The following is a 22,164-nucleotide window of genomic DNA, read 5'->3' on the forward strand; positions in this document are numbered from 1 at the left end:
TCTTCTTCTTTACATCTTCCAATGAGACAACACTAGAAAAACATTTAGCAAGCTTGTGGTCAACCTTTTGGTTAGCAATCAGCTGCTCACGAGTGACTGGTAACTGTATTGCATCAGCAATAAGTTCAACATTCTTTGATTCTTTCCTGGGCTGTTTGTCAGAGGTGATCAGCTTCCCAGAGGTATCACACAATCCATCCTCTTGATCAACCTCTTTGAACAGAACTGGGTTAGACAAATCTATCACGTCGTGCCTGAGCACGAGTGACAGCACAAGCGGGAAACACATGTGGATAACTCTGTGCCAGCTCATTAGAAAGAGAGAGGTCACTTTTATCCAATACTTCCAATACGGGTACTACCTTTCCTCCGGCAATATTGTTACCATTGTATAGGTCACACCTTTCACTGGCAACATAGGACGTAACCCCACATAGGATGTAACCCCATTCCACTGATTAACTCAGAGTGTACTTTCAAAAAGTGCAATGGCACAAAACACATTTCAATACCCTGCACTAACACACTGGAACCACAGTATGTATCGTTGCATAAGGGCAACATATCAGACAATATAAACGACTGCGCCGCACCAGTATCTCTAAGGATTTTAACCGGACGCTGCGACGTTTCGTCATTCGTCAGGGACACAAACCCCTCGAAAATGAATGCTTCATAACTGCGGTCGGGGACTGGGTCTTTCAAACTACAGTTACCCTGAGGCACCTGTTTCATTTCAGACCTCACAACCACAGTACGTATTAGACCAACACCTGTTGGCGGCTTGTCACGAAGAGGCATCCCTTGTTTGCGTTTTAGCAAGAAGCAATCATGAATCATATGTCCCACTTTATGACAATAGAAACATGCACGCTCATTTTTCTGGCGTTCTTGATATACAACTGGCCGACTAGGACTAAAAGTAGGCAACTCAGTGGCTCTACTCTCAGTATGAGCCGAAAACACACTCTTGTGCGTCAACACAAACTCGTCTGCCAACACAGATGCTTCTGCCAGGGAGGATACTTTCTGTTCGTTTAGGTAAACTACAATGCGTTCGGGTAAGCAATTTTTAAACTCTTCCAACAAGATTAACTCCCGGAGAGAGTTGAAATCAGTTACCTTACTAGCAGCATGCCATTTATCAAACAGATTTCCCTTGTCTCTAGCAAATTCCACATAAGTCTTACTACAAGACTTTCAATGAGACCTAAATCTCTGTCGGTATGCCTCAGGCACAAGCTCATAGGCGAAGAACAGTAGCTTTGACCACTTCATAATTCAAACTGTCCTCCAGGGGTAGCGCTGACAAAACCTCTTGGGCTTTACCAATTAATTTACACTAAAGCAATAGGCAACATATGTCTCCAGGCCATTTCAATGCAACAGCTATACGTTCAAATACACAAAAATAAGAGTCAACCTCCGAGTCTCTGAACAAAGGTACTAAGGCAATCTGCCTACTAATGTCAAACGTGTTTGAGTACACAGCTGGTGAGACCGACTCACTAACAGTCACAGCAGGACCGGAGGCTAGCCTCGCTGTCTCTGCTTCCAGCTCCATCTGGCGCATTTTGAACTCCATATGAGAGACTCTGGCGGCTCTGGACAGACGGGAGACTCTGGCGGCTCTGGACAGACGGGAGACTCTGGCGGCTCTGGACAGACGGGAGACTCTGGCGGCTCTGGACAGACGGGAGACTCTGGCGGCTCTGGACAGACGGGAGACTCTGGCGGCTCTGGACAGACGGGAGACTCTGGCGGCTCTGGACAGACGGGAGACTCTGGCGGCTCTGGACAGACGGGAGACTCTGGCGGCTCTGGACAGACAGACTCTGGCGGCTCTGGACAGACGGGAGACTCTGGCGGCTCTGGACAGACGGGAGACTCTGGCGGCTCTGACAGACGGGAGACTCTGGCGGCTCTGGACAGACGGGAGACTCTGGCGGCTCTGGACAGACGGGAGACTCTGGCGGCTCTGGACAGACGGGAGACTCTGGACAGACGGGAGGCTCTGGACAGACGGGAGACTCTGGCGGCTCTGGACAGACGGGAGACTCTGGCGGCTCTGGACGGGAGACTCTGGCGGCTCTGGACAGACGGGAGACTCTGGCGGCTCTGGACAGACGGGAGACTCTGGCGGCTCTGGACACAGACTCTGGCGGCTCTGGACAGACGGGAGACTCGGGAGACTCTGGCGGCTCTGGACAGACGGGAGACTCTGGCGGCTCTGGACGGGAGAGACAGACGGGAGACTCTGGCGGCTCTGGACAGACGGGAGACTCTGGCGGCTCTGGACAGACGGGAGACTCTGGCGGCTCTGGACAGACGGGAGACTCTGGCGGCTCTGGACAGACGGGAGACTCTGGCGGCTCTGGACAGACGGGAGACTCTGGCGGCTCTGGACAGATGGGCAGCTCAGGCTGCGCTGGAGAGGAGGAAGGCTCTGGCAGCACTGGACAGGCGAGGCGCACTGTAGGCCTGGTGCGTGGAGCTGGCACTGGTGGTACTGGACCGAGGACACGCACAGGAAGCCTGGTGCAGGGAGCTGCCACCGGAGGGCTGGTGTGTGGAGGTGGCACTGGATAGACCGGACCGTGAAGGCGTACTGGAGATCTCGAGAGCAGGGCTGGCACCAACCGCCCTGGCTGAATCTTCACCCTAGCCCGGCAGATGTGGGGAGCTGGGATGTAGCGTACCGGGCTAAGCACGCGTACTGGGGACACTGTGCGTTCCACCGCATAACACGGTGCCTGACCAGTACCACGCCCGCCACGGCTAGCACTGCTAGGAGCACTGTAGAGCTGAGCTGGCACAGGACATGCAAGGCTAGGGAGGTGCACAGGAGGCCTGGTGCGTGAGGCTGGCACAATCTTCACCAGACGACTAGCACGCAACTCAGGACGAGTATCGAGAGCTGACCCAGGTGCCATCAAATCCCGACACGCTCTGTCGGGCGAATTCCGTGCCTCATGCACCAACACAGCAACTCCCTCATAACTCTCTCCTCCAATTTCCCCATTAACTCCTTCACGGTCCCTGCTTCGCTCACCTCCAACACCGGCTCTGGTTCTGGTTTCCTCCTTGGCTCCTTACGATAAACAGGGGGAGTTGGCTCAGGTCTGACTCCTGACTCTGCCACACTCTCCCTGTGCCTCCCCCCAATACATTTTTGGGGCTGACTCTCGGGCTTCCACCCCCCTAAAACCAGCGTCTCTCTCCACTTTGGCTGACTCCAGCTCTGCTTTTGGGCGGCTCCTGCTGCCGCTGCCTGTCACCACACCCCTTGGTCCTGTTTGGTGGGTGATTCTGTTCCGTTTTCTTCCTGGGAAGGAGAGGAGGACCAAAATGCAGCGTGGTTATGGTTGAACATCTTTAATAAAGATGAAAACGTGAACAATATACATATACAAAATAAGAAAACGTGTAAAAACCGAAACAGTCCTAACTGGTGCAAAACACAGAGACAGGAAACAATCACCCACGAAATACCCAAAGAATATGGCTGCCTAAATATGGTTCCCAATCAGAGACAACGATAAACACCTGCCTCTGATTGAGAACCACTCTAGGCAACCATAGACTTACCTAGAATACTATACTGAACACAACCCCATCAATCTACAAAACCCCTAGACAAGACAAACACATAATCACCATGTCACACCCTGCCTAACCACAATAATAAAGAAAACACAAAATACTAAGGCCAGGGCGTGACACTAGTATTTTTAACAAAGTTTACCTAAACACTCTGTATGCCCATGGGCGACTTGTCTTGGTTCCCACTTTTCCCACCATCAAACAAACACTCAAACACCATAACCAAAAACAATACTCACAGGTGAGGACAAAGTGAACAAAAGATAGCTCAATACATAATGAGCAAGAGATAGAGAGACATAGTAGGAGAGAGTGAAACAGAGATCTACAGACATATGGCTTTTACAGAGAGATTGAGCTCCAGAGCAAACAACTGACAGGGTTTTTAACGTTGGAACTACCCATCCCGGATCCGGGAGAATTGTCATCAATTGACACTAAGTAACATAACGCAACGGACAAAACATTTTACTAGAAAATACTCATATTTATGAAATCACAAGTGAAATATATTCAAACACAGCTTAGCCTTTTGTTAATCACCCTGTCATCTCAGATTTTGGAAATATGCTTTACAGCCAAAGCAAGACAAGCATTTGTGTAAGTTTATCGATAGCCTAGCATAGCATTATGCCTAGCTAGCAGCAGGCAATCTGGTCACGAAAATCAGAAAAGCAATCAAATTAAATCGTTTACCTTTGATGAGTTTCGGATGTTTTCACTCACGAGATTCCCAGTTAGATAGCAAATGTTCCATTTTTCCCGAAAAATTATTTTTGTAGCCAAAAAACCTCCGTTGGTTATTCACGTTTGGCAAACGTTGTTTATAATCAATCCTCAAGGTGTTTTTCAAATATCTATTCGATAATATATCAACCGTGACAGAGCTTTTTTTCAGTAAGACCGGTTGGAAAATGGCTACCTCTGTCTTTTGCGCTAGAAATACACAAAGAGCCATCAGGTGGACACTGACGCAATGTTGTTGTACGCGCTCATTTTTCAAAATAAAAGCATGAAACTGTTTTGTGATACTAGACACATTAAGGAAGCCATAGAAAAAGGAATCTCGTTGATATCCCATTCACTGCTCAATAGGGAAGCATAGGAAGGGTCTCTTATTTAGAAACCGCTGCGTTCCTGATTGGATTTTTCTCATTTCTTTTTCTGCAATATCAGTTCTGTTATACTCACAGACAATATCTTTACAGTTTTGGAAACGTTAGAGTGTTTTCTATCCTAAGCTGTCAATTATATGCATATTCTATTTTCTGGCCCTGAAAAATAGTCTGTTTATTTTGGGAATGTTATTTTTCCAAAAATAAAAAAAATGACCCCGAGATTCAACAGGTTAAACTAAGGGAAAGGAATTGTGATTGGGTAGGAAACAGGAGGAGGTGTGTCTTCTGATTGATGATTGATTGGTGACTGATTGGGGAGTGATGATTTTCACCTGTGAGGGGAGAAGGAGAGAAAAGAACACAGGATACACACACACACACACACACACACACACACACACACACACACACACACACACACACACACACGATACCTGTATCCGTAACAGCTGCCTTCATTGCTCAAATCCTGTGCCAACCTCTAGTGCAGCGGTTACCAAACTAGGGGTCACCTGAAATTAAAATGGGGTCGCAAGAGAAATTCCAAAATCCTGAAAAAAAGTAATACAGTGCATTCGGAAAGTCTTCAGACCCCTCCCCCTTTTCAAAATTCTGTTACAGAACCGCCTTAAAACTCTTTTGGGATAGGAGGCAGCATTTTCACTTTTGGATGATTAGCGTGCCCAGAGTGAACTGCCTCCTACTCTGTCCCAGATGCTAATATACGCATAATATTATTAGTATTGGATAGAAAACACTCTGAAAATTCTAAAACTGTTTGAATGATGTCTGAGTATAGCAGAACTCATATGGCCGGCGAAAACATGAGAAAAATCCAACCAGGAAGTGGGAAATCTGAGGTTTGTAGTTTTTCAAAGCTTGGCCTACCGAGTACACAGTGTCTATGGAGTCAAGTTGCACTTCCTACGGCTTCAAATTCCATGTCAAGCGTCTTTAGAAACTTGTTTCAGGCTTCTGCTATTAATTAAACAAATGTCGTTTCTACTGACAATTGAGATGTACAAACTATGGCATAAGTGGACAACAAGCAGATTAGAGGAAATCCATAATTTCGATAAAGACATTAATGAGAGAGACGACAGACGTAGTCAATATAACTATTTGTTCAGCACTTTTGAAATGTACAGCGACAGAATTCAGAACATGGGCCATTCTTACATATAAACAGACAATGAAAGCCCTTACAATATTCAATGATTACATTTCTCTCAAGCACACACCGGCCATGAACGATGTGTTTACAATACCGCATTGCTAAAAATAGACCAATTTATTTGGGTGTAGCTCATGGGCTACTAACAGCTTACTACACAACATACACGTCGTATTACTAGCTACAGTGTGCGTATCTCTCTGGCATCCTATATAATTTATGAAGCAGCATAAGACATTTTTGGACTCACGTTGTGATGTGCTTGAACAGGAAAGTGGCATGGCGGTTTGTCAACCAAATTTGTCATCAAAGAGAAAGATGCCGGATTTACAATTCCGAGTTGAATTACCATTCAAAACGTATTTTCCCAGTCTTGGCTCGTTTTTCCTGGGTTCTCAGTTGTCTTGAACTCACAGTTACCCACTGATTCCTTCCCAAACCACTAATTGTTGAATTTGCGATTTCCAACTTGTTGTGTAATGTTTATGTCCAATTGCCGATGAACACCGAGACGTTTTATCTATAATTTCTCTTCATTTGACAAGGATTAAAAATAATTTGATTGTCGACTTGATTCATGGTGACGACTGCTAGCTTCCTAGCTAAGATTTTGAAAGTAAGATGTTGGCATGAGCAGTCCAATCAAAGCTGCTGTAGATATGTGATTTGATGTCATTCTGTGGCCAATGACATTGAGCCTTCTTGGATTAACACTTCTAATATAACTCTATGGTTGAACCCAAAGGCTAACATTTTAGAACTCTACCATAGAATTGGGGATGACGTACTGTCTCAAATGCTCTGTATTTTCTGCTGGCTAGCCCCACCACAACAGAAAGCATTAGGCTAGGCTGAAACCCCTACATTTTGGAGCTGCCTAACTCAAGAATGCAAAAAAGAGGCCATGTTTGTATGTGGCTTTATTAACTCAATTACATATATTTTTTACATTGTTTTCAAACTGATATGTGACACGTATTTTACCTAAAGGTGGGGGGCTCAAAACAGGTGCCTGTATAAGGTCCCACAGTTAATGCATGTCAGAGCAAAAACCAAGCCATGAAGTTGAAGGAATTGCCGTAGAGCTCCGAGACAGGATTGAGTAGAGCCACAGATCTGGGGAAGGGTACAAAAACATTTCTGCAGCATTGACGGTCCCCAAGAACACAGTGGCCTCTATCAATCTTAAATGGAAGAAGGTTGGAACCACAAATACTTTTCTTAGAGCTGTCTGCCCAGCCAAACAGCAATCGGGCGAGAAGGACCTTGGTCAGGGAGGTGACCAAGAACCCAATGGTCACTCTAACAGAGCTCCAGAGATCCTCTGTGGAGATAGGAGAATGGTCCAGCAGGACAACCATCTCTGCAGCACTCCACCAAATCAGGCCATTATGATAGAGTGGCTTGTCGGAAGCCACTCCTCAGTGAATGGCACATGACAGCCAACTTGGAGTTTGCCAAAAGCACCTAAAGGACTCTGACACCATGATAAACAAGATTCTCTGGTCTGATTAAACCAATATTGAACTCTTTGGCCTGAATGCCAAGTGTCACGTCTGGAGGAAACCTGACGCCATCCCTACGGTGCGCTCAGGACCACAGACCGGGGCAAAGGTTCACTTTCCTACAGGACAACGACCCTAAGAACACAGACAAGACAACGCAGGAGTGGCTTTGGGACAAGTCTTTGATTGTCGAGTGGCCAAGCCAGAGCCCGGACTTGAACCTGATCATACATCTCTGGAGAGACCTGAAAATAGCTATGCAGCGATGCACCCTATCCAACCTGACAGTGCTTGAAAGGATCTGCAGAGTAGAATGGGAGAAACTCCCCAAATACAGATGTGCGAAGCTCTTGGCGTCATACCCAAGAAGACTTGAGTTTGTAATCATTGCCAAAGGTGCTTCAACATAGTACTGAGTAAAGGGTCGGAATACTTATGTTTATGTGATATTTTGTTTTTCTTTTTATACATTTGCCAACATTTCTAAAAACCTGTTTTTGTTTTGTCATTATGGGGTATTGTATGTAAATTGATGAGGAGAAAAACAATTAAAAAAATTATCCATTTAACTTTTTCAACATTTTGTTAAAGGGTCTGAATATTTTCTGAATGTACTGTATGTACAAACATACACTACATGACCAAATGTATGTGGACATCTCATTCCAAAATCATGGAAATCAATATGGAGTTGGTTCCCTGTTTGCTATAACAGCCTCCACTCTTTTGGGAATGCTTTCCACAAAATTATCAATGGAAATCAAATGTATCAATCCATGGAGGTCTGGATTTGGAGTCACACTCAAAATTATAGTGGAAAACCACACTACAGGCTGATCCAACTTTGATGTAATGTCCTTAAAACAAGTCAAAATGAGGCTCAGTAGTGTGTATGGCCTCCACGTGCCTGTATGACCTCCCTAGAACGCCTGGGCATGCTCCTGATGAGGTGGCGGATGGTCTCCTGAGGGATCTCCTCCCAGACCTGGACGAAAGCATCCGCCAACTCCTGGAAAAGTCTGTGATGCAACGTGGCATTGGTGGATGGAGCGAGACATGATGTCCCAGATGTGCTCAATTGGATTCAGGTCTGGGGAACGGGCGGGCCAGTCCATAGCATCAATGCCTTCCTCTTGCAGGAACTACTGACACACTCAGGCCACATGAGGTCTAGCATTGTCTTGCATTAGGAGAAACCCAGGGCCAACCGCACCAGCATATGTTCTCACAAGGGGTCTGAGGATCTCATCTCGGTACCTAATGGCAGTCAGGCTACCTCTGGCGAGCACATGGAGGGCTGTGCGGCCCCCCAAAGAAATACCACCCCACACCATGACTGACCCACCGCCAAACCGGTCATGCTGGAGGATGTTGCAGGCAGCAGAACATTCTCCACGGCGTCTCCAGACTCTGTCACGTCTGTCACATGTGCTCAGTGTGAACCAGCTTTCATCTGTGAAGAGCACAGTGCGCCAGTGGCGAATTTGCCAATCTTGGTGTTCTCTGGCAAATGCCAAACGTCCTGCACGGTGTTGGACTGTAAGCACAACCCCCACCTGTGGACGTCGGGCCCTCATACTACCACCCTCATGGAGTCTGTTTCTGACCGTTTGAGCAGACACATGCACATTTGTGGCCTGCTGGAGGTCATTTTGCAGGGCTCTGGCAGTGCTCCTCCTTGCACAAAGGAGGAGGTAGCGGTCCTGCTGCTGGGTTGTTGCCCTCCTACGGCCTCCTCCACGTCTCCTGATGTACTGGCCTGTCTCCTAGCGCCTCCATGCTCTGGACACTACGCTGACAGACACAGCAAACCTTCTTGCCACAGCTCGCATTGATGTGCCATCCTGGATGAGCTGCACTACCTGAGCCACTTGTGTGGGTTGTAGACTCCGTCTCATGCTACCACTAGAGTGAATGCACCGCCAGCATTCAAAAGTGACCAAAACATCAGCCAGGAAGCATAGGAACTGAGAAGTGGTCTGTGGTCCCCACCTGCAGAACCACTCCTTTATTGGGGGTGTCTTGCTAATTGCCTATAATTTCCACCTGTTGTCTATTCCATTTGCACAACAGCATGTGGAATTTATTGTCAATCAGTGTTGCTTCCTAAGTGGACTTCCTAAGTGGAGTTTGATTTCACAGAAGTGTGATTGACTTGGAGTTACATTGTGTTTAAGTGTTCCCTTTATTTTTTTGAGCAGTGTATTTTTTACCCATCCACCACTGCATGTCTTCAGAGGACACATATTGTTTTGTTTTTACAGATTTTATGCTACATATACCTACATTTTACAAACACATTTTACATACATGGTACTTTTACATACAGCAATAACATAACAATTAATACATTACCGAAGATAAACTCTTTAATAATGCCACCCCTCAGACACTCTCAGCCCATCCCACCTATCACCATAGACCACCCTCATTTGGTTTCCATGTGCCATATATTTCCCAATTGTGCTGTCATGTTTTACATACATTTTGAACCTTTCTAATCGCATAGTATCCACAGATTGTGAGCTGAAGATGAAAACCTTTCCTATGAGTATTAATATAATATTGATTGATTGACTCAGGCTTTCCAAATCACTCCAACACTGCTAATTGAAAGGTTATTTTTACGTGAATGTTGTGATTTTTAACCCTTCCTGAACCTTTGACCAGAAACAAGTTAAATAGGGACAAAACCAAAATAAATTATCTACTGATTATGTCTCTTTGCAGAAAAAAAAATCTATAGAGCTGAGGTTTTTATATGCCCCATATATACAGTGCATTCAGAAAGTATTCAGACGTCTTGACTTTTCCACATTTTATTACGTTATAGCCTTATTCTAAAATATATATTTTTTTATGTATCAATCTACACACAATAAACCATAATGACAATACCCTATAATGATACATTTTGCAAATGTATCAAAAATACAAAGCAGAAATACAAAAGTTTGGGGTCACCTAGAAATGTCCTTGTTCTCTCTCCTACCGCGTGGCAAGAGGTACCAGAGTGCCAAGTCTAGGACAAAAAGGCTTCTCAACAGTTTTTACCCCCAAGACTCCTGAGCAGGTAATCAATGGCTACCCGGACTATTTGCATTCTGAGCCCCCACCCTCCCAAACCCTCTTTTTACGCTGCTGCTACTCTCTGTTTATCATATATGCACAGTCACTTTAACTATACATTAATGTACATACTACTTCAATTGGGCCGACCAACCAGTGCTCCCGCACATTGGCTAACCGGGATGCAATGTGACCCGCCATCTGTCTTTTACGCCACTGCTACTCTCTGTTCATCATATATGCATAGTCACTTTAACCATATCTACATGTACATACTACCTCAATCAGACTGACTAACCGGTGTCTGTATGTAGCCTCGCTACTTCAATAGCCTCGCTACTGCATATAGCCTGTTGTTTAATATCTTTACTTACCTACTGTTCACCTAACACCTTTTCTGCACTATTGGTTAGAGCCTGTAAGTAAGCATTTCACTGTAAGGTCTACACCTGTTGTATATGTCGCACGTGACAAATAAACTTTGATTTGATTTGTTTTTGAAAGAAAAGCTAATTTTATGTCCATAAAATAACATCAAATTGATCAGAAATAGTGTAGAAATAGTGTAGACATTGTTAATTGTAAATGACTACATTTTTTATGGAATATCTACATAGGCGTACGGAGGCCATTATCAGCAACTATCGCTCCTGTGTTCCAATGGCACGTTGTGTTATCTAATCCAAGTGTATCATTTTAAAAGTCTAATTGATCATTAGAAAACCCTTTTGCAATTATGTTAGCACAGCTCAAAATTGTTCAAAACTGTTGTCCTGATTAAAGAAGCAATAAAACTGGCCTTCTTTAGACTAGTTGAGTGTCTGGAGCATCAGCATTTGTGGGTTCCATTACAGGCTCAAAATGGCCAGAAACAAATAACTTTCTTCTGAAACCTGTCAGTCTACTCTTGTACAGAGGAATAAAGGCTATTCCATGCATGAAATTGCCAAGAAACTGAAGATCTCGTACAACGATGTGTACTACTCCCTTCACAAAAGAGGGCAAACTGGCTCTAACCAGAATAGAAAGAGGAGTGGGAGGCCACGGTGCACAACTGAGCAAGAGGAAGTATTTTAGTGTGTGTAGTTTGAGAAACAGACGCCTCACAAGTCCTCAACTGACAGCTTCATTAAATAGTATCCGCAAAACTCCAGTCTCAACGTCAACAGTGAAGAGGCGACTCTGGGATGTTGGCCTTCTAGGCCTCACAACTCAATCACTGGTTGAAAAATGTGTTCTGCCCCTCCCAAAAGACAGAATTTGTAAATAAGTGGCCCTCTTTCTGGAACTCATCCACAAACGAGGAGTGGCAGACTCCAACCTAGCAGGAGGGGTGCTCTCATCTTTTCTATCAACAAAGACAGAGCTCTCTCTCCTCTAGCTCCACAATGAGATAGGGTGCAGGCCAGGCAGCAGGCTGTCAGCCAGCCTGCCAGCTTAGTGCAGTCTGCCAGCTTAGTGCAGTCTGCCACTAGCATAGTTAGTGTAGTCAGCTCAGCTATCACCATTAAGACCGTGTCTGTGACTCGATCTACAGTAGGTTGTACAAAGCAAAACATGGCAGTGTTTGCTATAGCAATCTCACTGGAATAAAGACCTGTGATATCTAACATCTCAAAATAGGGCTACTTAATGTTAGATCCCTCACTTCCATAGTCAATTAAATAATCACTGATTATACTTTTGATGTGATTGGCCTGACTGAAACATGGCTTAAGCCTGATGAATTTACTGTGTTAAATGAGGCCTCTCCTCCTGGTTACACAAGTGACCATATCGCCCGCTCATCCCACATAGGCGTAGGTGTTGCTAACAATCACGATAGCAAATGTCAATTTGACTGTTTTCGTCTTATAATGTTCTAGTCATGAAATGTACGCAGCATCAATTTTTATAGATACTGTTTATATGCCTCCTGGGCCGAATACAGCGTTTCTCAATGAGTTCCCTGAATTCCTATCGGACCTTGTAGTCATGGCAGATAATATTCCAATTTTTGGTGACTTTCATATTTCAGAGCCATCATCGACTCAGTGGGTTTTGTCCAACATGTCTCCGGACCTACTCACTGCCACAGTCATACCCTGGACCTCGTTTTGTCCTGTGGAATAAATATTGTGGATCTTAATGTTTTTCCTTATCCTGGACTACAGGACCACCATCATATTATGTTTGCAATTGCAACAAATAAACTGCTTATTCCCCAACCAAGGATCATCAAAAGCAATGTAATAAATTCTTGGACAACCCAAAGAATCCTAGATGCCCTTCCAGACTCCCTCCACCTACCCAAGGATGTCGGAGTACAAAAATCAGTTAACCTCCTTTTAGAATGTGCATATTTCTCCAAAGCTCAGTTGTCCTGGGTCTGCACAACACTGCCAGGACCTAGGATATATGGAGACACTTAAGTTTTTTAATCCTATATTTCTTGACACATTCATGAAAATAGTCAAGACCTCTAAACCTTCAAGCTGAACCTGTGCTTTGGCAAAGTGGGTGGGGTTATATCCTGCCTGGTTGGTCCTGTCGGAGGGTATCGTCGGATGGGGCCACAGTGTCTCTCGACACTTTCTCTCTTTTTACATGCTGTCTCGAACTCTGAATGCTCGGCTATGAAAAGCCAACTGACATTTACTCCTGAGGATTAGACCTGTTTAGACCCTCTACAACCACTGTGATAGTTATTATTTGACCCTGCTGGTCATCTATGAACGTTTGAACATCTTGGCCATTTACTGTTATAACCTCCACTTGACACAGCCAGAGGACTGGCCACCCCTCAGAGCCTGGTTCCTCTAGGTTTCTTCCTAGGTTCCTGCCTTTCTAGGGAGTTTTCCTAGACACCATACTTCTACATCTGCATTGCTTGCTATTTGGGGTTTCAGGCTGGGTTTCTGTATAGCACTTTGTGACATCAGCTGATGTATGGTGGTGAATGCTTCCCTATGGTGAAGCATGGTGGTGGCAGCATCATGCTGTGGGAATGTTTTTCAGCAACATGGACTGGGAGACTATTCAGGATCGAGGAAAAGATGAACAGAGCAAAGTACAGAGAGATCTTTGACAAAAACCTGCTCCAGAGCGCTCAGGGCCTCAAACTGGGGCAAAGTTTAACCTTCCAATAGAACAACTACCCTAAGCACACAGCCAAGACAATGCAGGAGTGGCTTCAGGACAAGTCTCTGCCACCTTGAGTGGCACAGGCAGGGCCTGGACTTGAAGCTGATTGAACATCTCAGAAGAGACCTGAAAATAGCTGTGCAGTGACGTTCCCCATCAAACCTGACAGAGCTTAATTAAGAGGATGTGCAGAGAAGAATAGTAGAAACTCCCCAAAACAGGTGTGCCAGGCTTGTAGCATCATATGGCAGGGTAGCCTAGTGGTTAGAGTGTTGGACTAGTAACCGAAAAGTTGCAAGTTCAAATACCCAAGCTGACAAGGTACACATCTGTCGTTCTGCCCCTGAACAGGCAGTTAACCCACTGTTCGTCATTGAAAATAAGAATTTGTTCTTAACTGACTTGCCTAGTTAAATAAAGGTAAAATAAATACCCAAGAAGACTAATGGCTGTAATAGCTGCCAAAGGTGCTTCAACAAAGTAGTAAGTTAAGGGTCTGAAATGTGATGTTTCAGTTTTGTATTTTTTATACATTTTCAAAAATGTATGATGAAGGGAAAAAATGATTTAATACATTTTAGAATAAGGCTGTAACGTAACATGTGGAAAAAGTCAAGGGGGCTGAATACTTTCCGAATACACTGTATATCATTCTGTTGGTGGCAAGAATTTTGTATAATAATTTGAAGAAATACAAATATATTGATTTGTTATACACTTTTTTTGTTTATCACATTATTCCATATGTTATTTCATAGTTTTATGTCTTCACTATTATTATAGAATGTAGAAAATATTACAAATTTTTTAAAAACTGGAATGAGTAGGTGTGTCCAAACTTTGAATCAGGCCTTAATGGTTGAATTGCTGCAAATAAACCACTAATAAAGGACACCAATAAGAAGAAAATACTTGCTTGTGCCAAGAACAAGAGCAATGGACATTAGACTGGTGGATATCTGTCCTTTGGTCTGGTGAGTACAAACTTGAGATTTGATGATTTCCGGGAGGAGTTGTGATGGTGTGGGGATGCTTTGCTGCTGACACTGTCGGTGATTTACTTAGAATTCAATGCACACTTAACCAGCATGGCTACCACGGTTTCTGCAATAATATGCCATCCCATCTGGTTTGCGCTTAGTGGGACTATCATTTGTCTTTCGACAGACCTCCAGGCTGTGTAAGGGCTATTTGACCCAACACACCTCCGGGCTGTGTCAGGGCTATTTCTGTCACGACTTCCACCGAAGGTGGCTCCTCTCCCTGTTCGGGCGGCGCTCAGCAGTCGTCGTCACCGGTCTACTAGCTGCCACCGATTCCTTTTCCCTTTTCTGTTGATTTGGTCTTGATTGTTTTCACCTGTACCTTGTTTGTTGTTAATTCTGGGCCTTATTGATTCGCCTGAGTTTCCAGTGGTGCTGGGGATTCCCTGGTTGGCTATTCAAAATCCTCAGATTTCATGGAAACAGGGGGCTCTAAAGGGGTGGTCAGAGGAGTGTTCAAGTAAGTGTATAGGAGTTTCCATCGGTGCAACGACGGTGGAGAGTCCAGACCAGGTTTCCACTGTGCGCATTCCCTCGGAATATGCCGATTTGGCTATTGCCTTCTGTAAAAAGAGGGCTTCCCAATTACCACCTCATCGACGAGGGGATTGCGCGATAAACCTCCAGGCAAACGCAGCACTTCCCAGGAGTCTCCTGTACCAGCTGTCATAGGAGGTGACAGTGGCTATGTCACTGAATCTCTGGGACAGAGGTACATTCGGCCCTCCACGTCCCCAGTCTCCTCGAGTTTCTTTTTTGTGAAAAAGAAGGAGGGAGGTCTGCGTCCGTGCATTGATTATCCAGGTCTACCCACTACCTCTCATCGCTATGGCGATGGAATCATTTCACGGAGCGCGCTTTTTCACAAAACTGGATCTCAGGAGCGCATATAACTTGGTGCGTATCCGGGAGGGAGATGAGTGAAAGACCGCGTTTAGTACCACATCTGGCCATTATGAGTACCTCGTCATGCCGTAGGGGTTGAAGAATGCCCCAGCCGTCTTTCAATCCTTCGTAGACGAGATTCTCAGGGACCTGCACGGGCAGGGTGTGGTGGTGTATATTGATGACATTCAAATCAAATCAAATCAAATTGTATTTGTCACATACACATGGTTAGCAGATGTTAATGCGAGTGTAGCGAAATGCTTGTGCTTCTAGTTCCGACAATGCAGTGATAACCAACAAGTAATCTAACTAACAATTCCAAAACTACTGTCTTATACACAGTGCATTCTGATCTATTCCGCCACACCCGCCGCGCATGTGTCTCTGGTGCGCAAGGTACTTTGGCGACTGGTGGAGCATGACCTGTACGTCAAGGCTGAGAAATGTGTGTTCTCCAAACAAGCCATTTCCTTCCTGGGGTATCGCATTTCCACATCTGGGGTGGTGATGGAGTGTGAATGCGGTGCAGCCATGCGTAATTGGCCGACTCCGACCACGGTAAAGAAGGTGCAGCGGTTTTTAAAGTTTGCCAATTACTACCCGAGGTTTATCCAGGGTTTTGGCCAGGTGGCTGCTCCCTTTACCTCACTGCTGAAGGGGGGACTGGTGCGTTTGCGGTGGTCAGCGGAGGCTTTTAGTCATCTGAAGGCGCTGTTTACCGATGCTCCCATATTGGCTCATCTGGACCCCTCTTTGGCGTTCATAGTGGAGGTGGATGCGTCCGAGGCTGGGGTTGGAGCCGTGCTATCCCAGTGCTCGGGCACGCCACTGAAGCTATGATGTGGGGGTCTGGAGGTACTGGCTGTGGTAAAAGCTCTGAAGGTGTGGAGACATTGGCTTGAGAGGGCTAAACACCCTATCCTCATCTGGACTGACCACCGTAATATGGAGTACATCCGGGCAGCGAGGAGACTGAATGGAGGTGGACGCGTCCGAGGCTGGGGATGGAGCCGTGTTATCCCAGTGCTCAGGCAAGGTGGGCCATGTTTTTCACCAGATTTAGGTTCACCATCTCTTTTAGACCAGGTGTCCTTAACACTAAGGCCGACGCGCTGTCCCGTCTCTATGACACAGAGGAGTGGTCCATAGATCCTACTCCCATCCTTCCAGCTTCATGTCTGGTGGCACCGGTGGTATGAGAGGTGGACGCAGACATCGAGCGGGCATCACGGTTGGAACCCGCGCTCCCCCAGTGTCCAGCGGGTCGTAAGTACGTGCCACTTGGTGTTCCTGACAAATTGATCCGGTGGGCCTATACATTACCATCTTCGGGTCATCCGGGGATTGGGAGGACAGTGCAGGGTCTTAGGGGGAAGTACTGGTGGCCCACTTTAGCGAGGGACGTGATGTTTTATTTCTCCTCCTCTTCGGTGTGCGCTCAGAGTAAGGCTCCTAGACACCTGCCTAGAGGGAAGTTACAGCCCCTTCCCGTTCCACAATGGCCTTGGTCACATCTGTCGGTGGATTTCCTCACCGACCTTCCCCTGTCTAAGGGGAACACTACGATCCTGGTCGTTGTGGATCAGTTTTCGAAGTCCTGCCATCTCCTTCCGTTGCCCGGTCTCCCTACGGCCCGGCATACTGCAGAGGCCCTGTTTACCCACGTCTTCCGGCACTACGGGGTGCCTGAGGACATCGTTTCTGATCGGGGTCCCCAATTCACGTCCCCAGTTTGGAGGGCGTTCATGGAGCGTCTGGGGTCTCGATCAGCCTGACCTCAGGTTTTCACCCCGAGAGCAGTGAGCAGGTGGAGAGCGTGAACCAGGATGTGGGTAGGTTTCTGCGGTCGTATTGCTAGGACTGGCCAGGAAAATGGGCGAGGTACGTCCCCATGGGCGAAGGTGGCTCAAAACTCACTCCACCACTTCTCCACCAACATGTCGCCTTTCCAGTGCGTGTTGGGCTACGAGCCGGTCCTGGCACCGTGGCATCAAAGTCAGTCCGAGGCTCCTGCGGTGGAGGAGTGGGTGCAGCGTTCAAAGGAGACCTGGAGAGCCATCCAGGAATCGCTCCAACAGGCTGGTGGTCGGCAGAAGGTGAGTGCTGACCGCCACCGCAGTGAGGACCCCGTATTCACACCGGGGTACCAGGTCTGGCTCCCAACCCGAAACCTGCCCCTCCGCCTGCCCTGTGTGGTGTGTTGGGCCATTTAAAGTCCTGAGGAGGATAAATGTGGTGTGTTATAGGTTATAGCTCCCTTCTTACTATCGCATTAACCCCTAGTTTCATGTGTCTCTCCTCAGGCCGGTGGTAGCTGGTCCCCTGCAGGAGGATGAGGTGCTGGAGGTCCCTCCATCCCCTCTGGACAACGAGGGGCCCCCGGCGTACACGGTACTTCCATTCTGGACTCTAGACGCTGGGTGAGGGGCGCCTCGGCCTCCGGGTCGCCCCCGAGGACAGTGCGCTGCGGGAGCAGCGCGTCGGGGGTACTGTCACGATATCCACCGAAGGTGGCTCCTCTCGCTGTTCTGAGCGGAGCCGGTCTACTAGCTGAATATTTGTGGGCAGAACTGAAAAAGCGTGAGAGAGAATAAAGTAGACTGCACGGGTCAAATGTTTTATTTATGATCCTATAAGGATGACGAGTACATGCCCAAATATGGGCATCCGGCGAGGACATCCTCTTCCTGTTGTCATGTGTTAGAGGGTGTGTTATTTTATATCTATATTGCATCTATTTACTTTGAAGTTGTCATGATGATTGATGTGTAGGGTTCTGGTTGAACTGGGGGGATGTGTTTGAACATTTCAAAGAGGGTGACCCCACACCCACCCTATTTTATTGCCCTTAGGGTTGTTGTCTATGAAGTAGGAATATCCGGGGGGTTGTATTTGTGGCAGACGCATTATAAATAAAGCCCAGAACAAGACATGCAACCCCAGAACACTAAACAAGATTTTTTAAATAAAAACCAGATCATTAAACGAAATATTATGTCTCCTAGGTCAATTCTCGGGGTGCTATACGTCTCTTGTCATGAACCCAATGACAAAAGCATTGAGGAAGTTTTGGGTGAGGCCCCAGAATGTTTTAAAGGAGTTTTGGGTACGAGTGAGGGACATACTGTATGTCTTATATATTCCAACATGAGAATTCTACGGTTAAGATATTTACAGACAGAGGATCCAAAGCCCTTTATCATGCAAAACCCGGGAGTTTTTCTCCTGCGCTGTGGATGAGAGAATGGCTTAAGATAAGGCTAGCGCTCTGTAAAATTTAACAGGCCCTGAGTGGTACAACCCTGCCAGGATATGCAATGGAAGAACGGGTGTGCGGCCGCAGTGATCTGAAGGCCCTAAGAATCGCTTCAATGGCGTAAAGCCCTGACTCCAAAGTGACCATTTTAGCATGTGAACAATTTGATAGTACAAATGCGACGAAGTCTGTCAGTTCATATGTATTTTCCAAAGCCTGCAAGGATGTAAACTTTTTTATGCCAGAGTTTAGCTTTAAATGGATTGATTATCCCATTTTCATAACCCTGATGAATAAGCTGGACAGTCTCTTCCAAAATCGTGAATAATTACGGCGTTGACCACATCTATCCTTTAGACATACCGAGGATCTACATGCCAGACGTTTGATCTATCCCTGGAGTGAAAACTTACGGAGCCTTGATGGGTCGTGTGTGGGATATCCTGCGAGCAAGAGAACCCTTCTTGACCCGGGTGAATTGGAGACGGATGCCGGTCAGGGCTAACCAGGCCCTCTATCTGTAATAAATGAATAGTAAAAATGTTTAATTAATTATAACATGTTTTAAACTGTATGTACTAAAGATTTAGAATGAAATAAAGGAATTTAAAATTTTACCTCACCCTCTCTCTCGTTTTCTCTCTCGCCCCGGTCTGTCGCTGAGAAATGCAAGGTCTTAAAAAAACAATGTCTTATTTTATACAATACAGTCTTTCCTACAACGTTATGTCCTAAACATTAAAGGCTATTAAAAGTTTAGTACTGTCTGGCAATGATGTACAACTGTATGTATGTTTATACATAAAACTTCTGTGCATGTGTCAATATCGCGCAGTAAAATAGTTTTGGATTTAAAAATGTCTGTACTAAATATTATAAATTAAATAAATGCTTTTAAAGAGGTATCTCACCTTTAACAAAGATGTTCTCTCTTTTCGCTCTATAACCATGCATGTCTCGGAGAAGAAAAAAAATCTGAAAAGACGTGTGTGGGTATGCATGCGAGTGTGAGTGTGTGTGTTTAAAAAATAAAAAGGGAGGAGTGTGTGTCTCTGCATGGGTCATTTGAAACCAAAAAGATGTGCGTCTCTTCAAATGGGCACTTTCGATTCATTTACCACACATGCCTTTCAAATACGTATTTGTCTCACCCCCAAGGATATGTGGGGGGGGGTTAAAATTCAAACAACCCAGTCAAAATATATCTTGTCTAGACAAACTTCTGCGTTTTTTAAAACATGTGTTATTTGTCATCAGCGCATATACAAAAGGCCCCACATGCTGCTACCCCATGATGTTGTAGGAAATCAAAAGTAAATACCGGCTGACAGAATAGGTCCACACCTGTGGTTATGGGGACTCTAAACATTCCGATATTATCTGTCCTCCCGAAAACGCCACCCCGCTCTGTAAGGTCATTACAGCCTATCTCTCATTAGAGACATGACCGCAGAGCGAGTGACAACAGATCCCATTCTGTACAAATGACAAAAGCGCAACTCCAGACAACAGTCCAACAGCCCAGAAGAGTTATCAGCCCTGAACAGCTAAAAGATCATCTGTGAATCCGTCCCAATTGAGCTTTCTGAAGGTGAGTTAGTGAGAATAATATATTAGATTTGGAGGCGTTAGGTATTCTTTGAATATTATTGATATTATTGTAATATTAAACCAGCGTGATATGGTTTTTTAAACGGGGGGCAATGATTTTTTTTAGGTAATATGTCAAATGCACGCATTCTTATAAGTTCAAATGTTATTTTCTTTCAGACTCCTCCCCGGCGTATAACAGCACAGAAGACCTCACACATCTAGAGCACATCTAGAGCACGTGGAGGATTCCGGCTCACCGAATATTCACAATGAAACAACGAAACCAGAGGATTTCACCGTTTTAAATGTCATTTCAGAGGCAGACGACCGGCTATTATGGGATGCGGCCAACCTTCTTGATTCAGCCAATTCTTTGGTGGAAACACCCAAACCTGAAATTGAACAAGCTAGGCTTTTCACCGCCTTTTCCAGGGCTCTAAAATCCCAAAAGGTTTTGCTCCACAAACGAATGGGGGCTTTACTCGAGCGACAATACCGTCAGGATCTATCCTTCTGGCATAGAACAATGCCACGTTTGTTAAACAGCAATCCGATTAAAAACGCAAATACAGGCGCTAAAAACATATATGTAACATGTATCCTTCCAGAATACCACAAGAACACACATCATTAATTATCCAAATGGAGGAAGAACAGATATAATTGAGACAGTTGAAAGCCTCTTACCACAGATACCGCCCAAACTACAAGCTATAACTAACCATATGAATGAGGCGGGGGGTAACAGACATAATACCGACAGATGAAAGCATATTATCACAGATTCCAGCCGAACTCATAGAAATTATTAATCATATGAATGAGTCAGGGATGACCGATGAAAACCTGTTATCACAGCCCTCATCTCACTAATTAACCAGATGAATGAGAGCCTAAGATCTTCTACACCGGACACGCCCCAAAACCAGCCATTAACGCCCAGGTCAGAAGAGTCTGAACCGCAATACGATGTTTTTGAGGAATTGGAAAATGGTCTAATAAATCAGGAGGGAGATGGTATTGATAGAAGTGTCCAGGTTGTGTACCGAAATAAATTCAACAAAACAGAGATTCGACAGTTCTTCAACTTCACATGGGTGAATCAGAATCTTGACTGTGCTGTGTTTTATGTGATGATATTGGATACTCTGAACAAACTGTTAGACAGTATGTGGAGATATACAGTGTTCTGCAGGCTCTCTTATTTTACCAAATGGCGAAGCAGATCTTGAACAATTTATAGCCTTGCTAGAACAACTTGTTCAGTCAAATTTAACTGTCATAGCCGATAGGACCCTCGAGCATGTAGTGCAAATAATACGTCAACCCCAGGGTGGTGGGGGTCAAATATGCTGGTTTCCCCAGCCTTTCACAGAGGAGAATCTACATTATATTGGATCTTATACCAGCCCCGAAATGTACGGGTGTGATCAAATGTCTCCCAAAGAGCGTGAGAGATTCATGACATGATACGAGACAGTAAGACATAGCACCTTTGATTTCCATAAAGAGATGGAATTATACTGTGACAATGATGTGGTTATACTTCATGAAGGATGCCTCAGATTCAGAGAAGAGGTAATCAAAGATGCAGGCATTGACCCCTGGAGTTGTACAACTATTGCATCGGCATGCATGAAAACCTATCGTACACACTTTCTAACTACAGCATCTATAGCTATCCCCTCGCCTGACAACTACCGACGCCAATTCAAGTCATAATCTAGTGGGTCCTTTCACAGGTTGGAGTACTTGGCCCAGGATAAAGACATTTTTATTCAACATGCTTTGA

General features: G+C 45.4%; 1 protein-coding gene across 1 annotated transcript; it reads right to left on the minus strand.

Moving 5' to 3' along the window:
• Nucleotides 1–230: 230 nt before the first annotated feature.
• Nucleotides 231–19,296, minus strand: LOC127910567 (uncharacterized). Its single transcript, XM_052474622.1, has 3 exons — nucleotides 19,193–19,296; nucleotides 2,250–3,325; nucleotides 231–254 (listed from the first exon to the last, which is right to left on the minus strand). The coding sequence occupies exons 2-3, from the start codon at nucleotides 2,931–2,933 to the stop codon at nucleotides 231–233; spliced, it is 708 nt and encodes a 235-aa protein (XP_052330582.1). The 5' UTR covers nucleotides 2,934–3,325; nucleotides 19,193–19,296.
• Nucleotides 19,297–22,164: the final 2,868 nt, after the last annotated feature.

The sequence above is a fragment of the Oncorhynchus keta genome, chromosome 22 (assembly GCF_023373465.1).
Source record: "Oncorhynchus keta strain PuntledgeMale-10-30-2019 chromosome 22, Oket_V2, whole genome shotgun sequence".
Taxonomy (NCBI): Eukaryota; Metazoa; Chordata; class Actinopteri; order Salmoniformes; family Salmonidae; genus Oncorhynchus; species Oncorhynchus keta.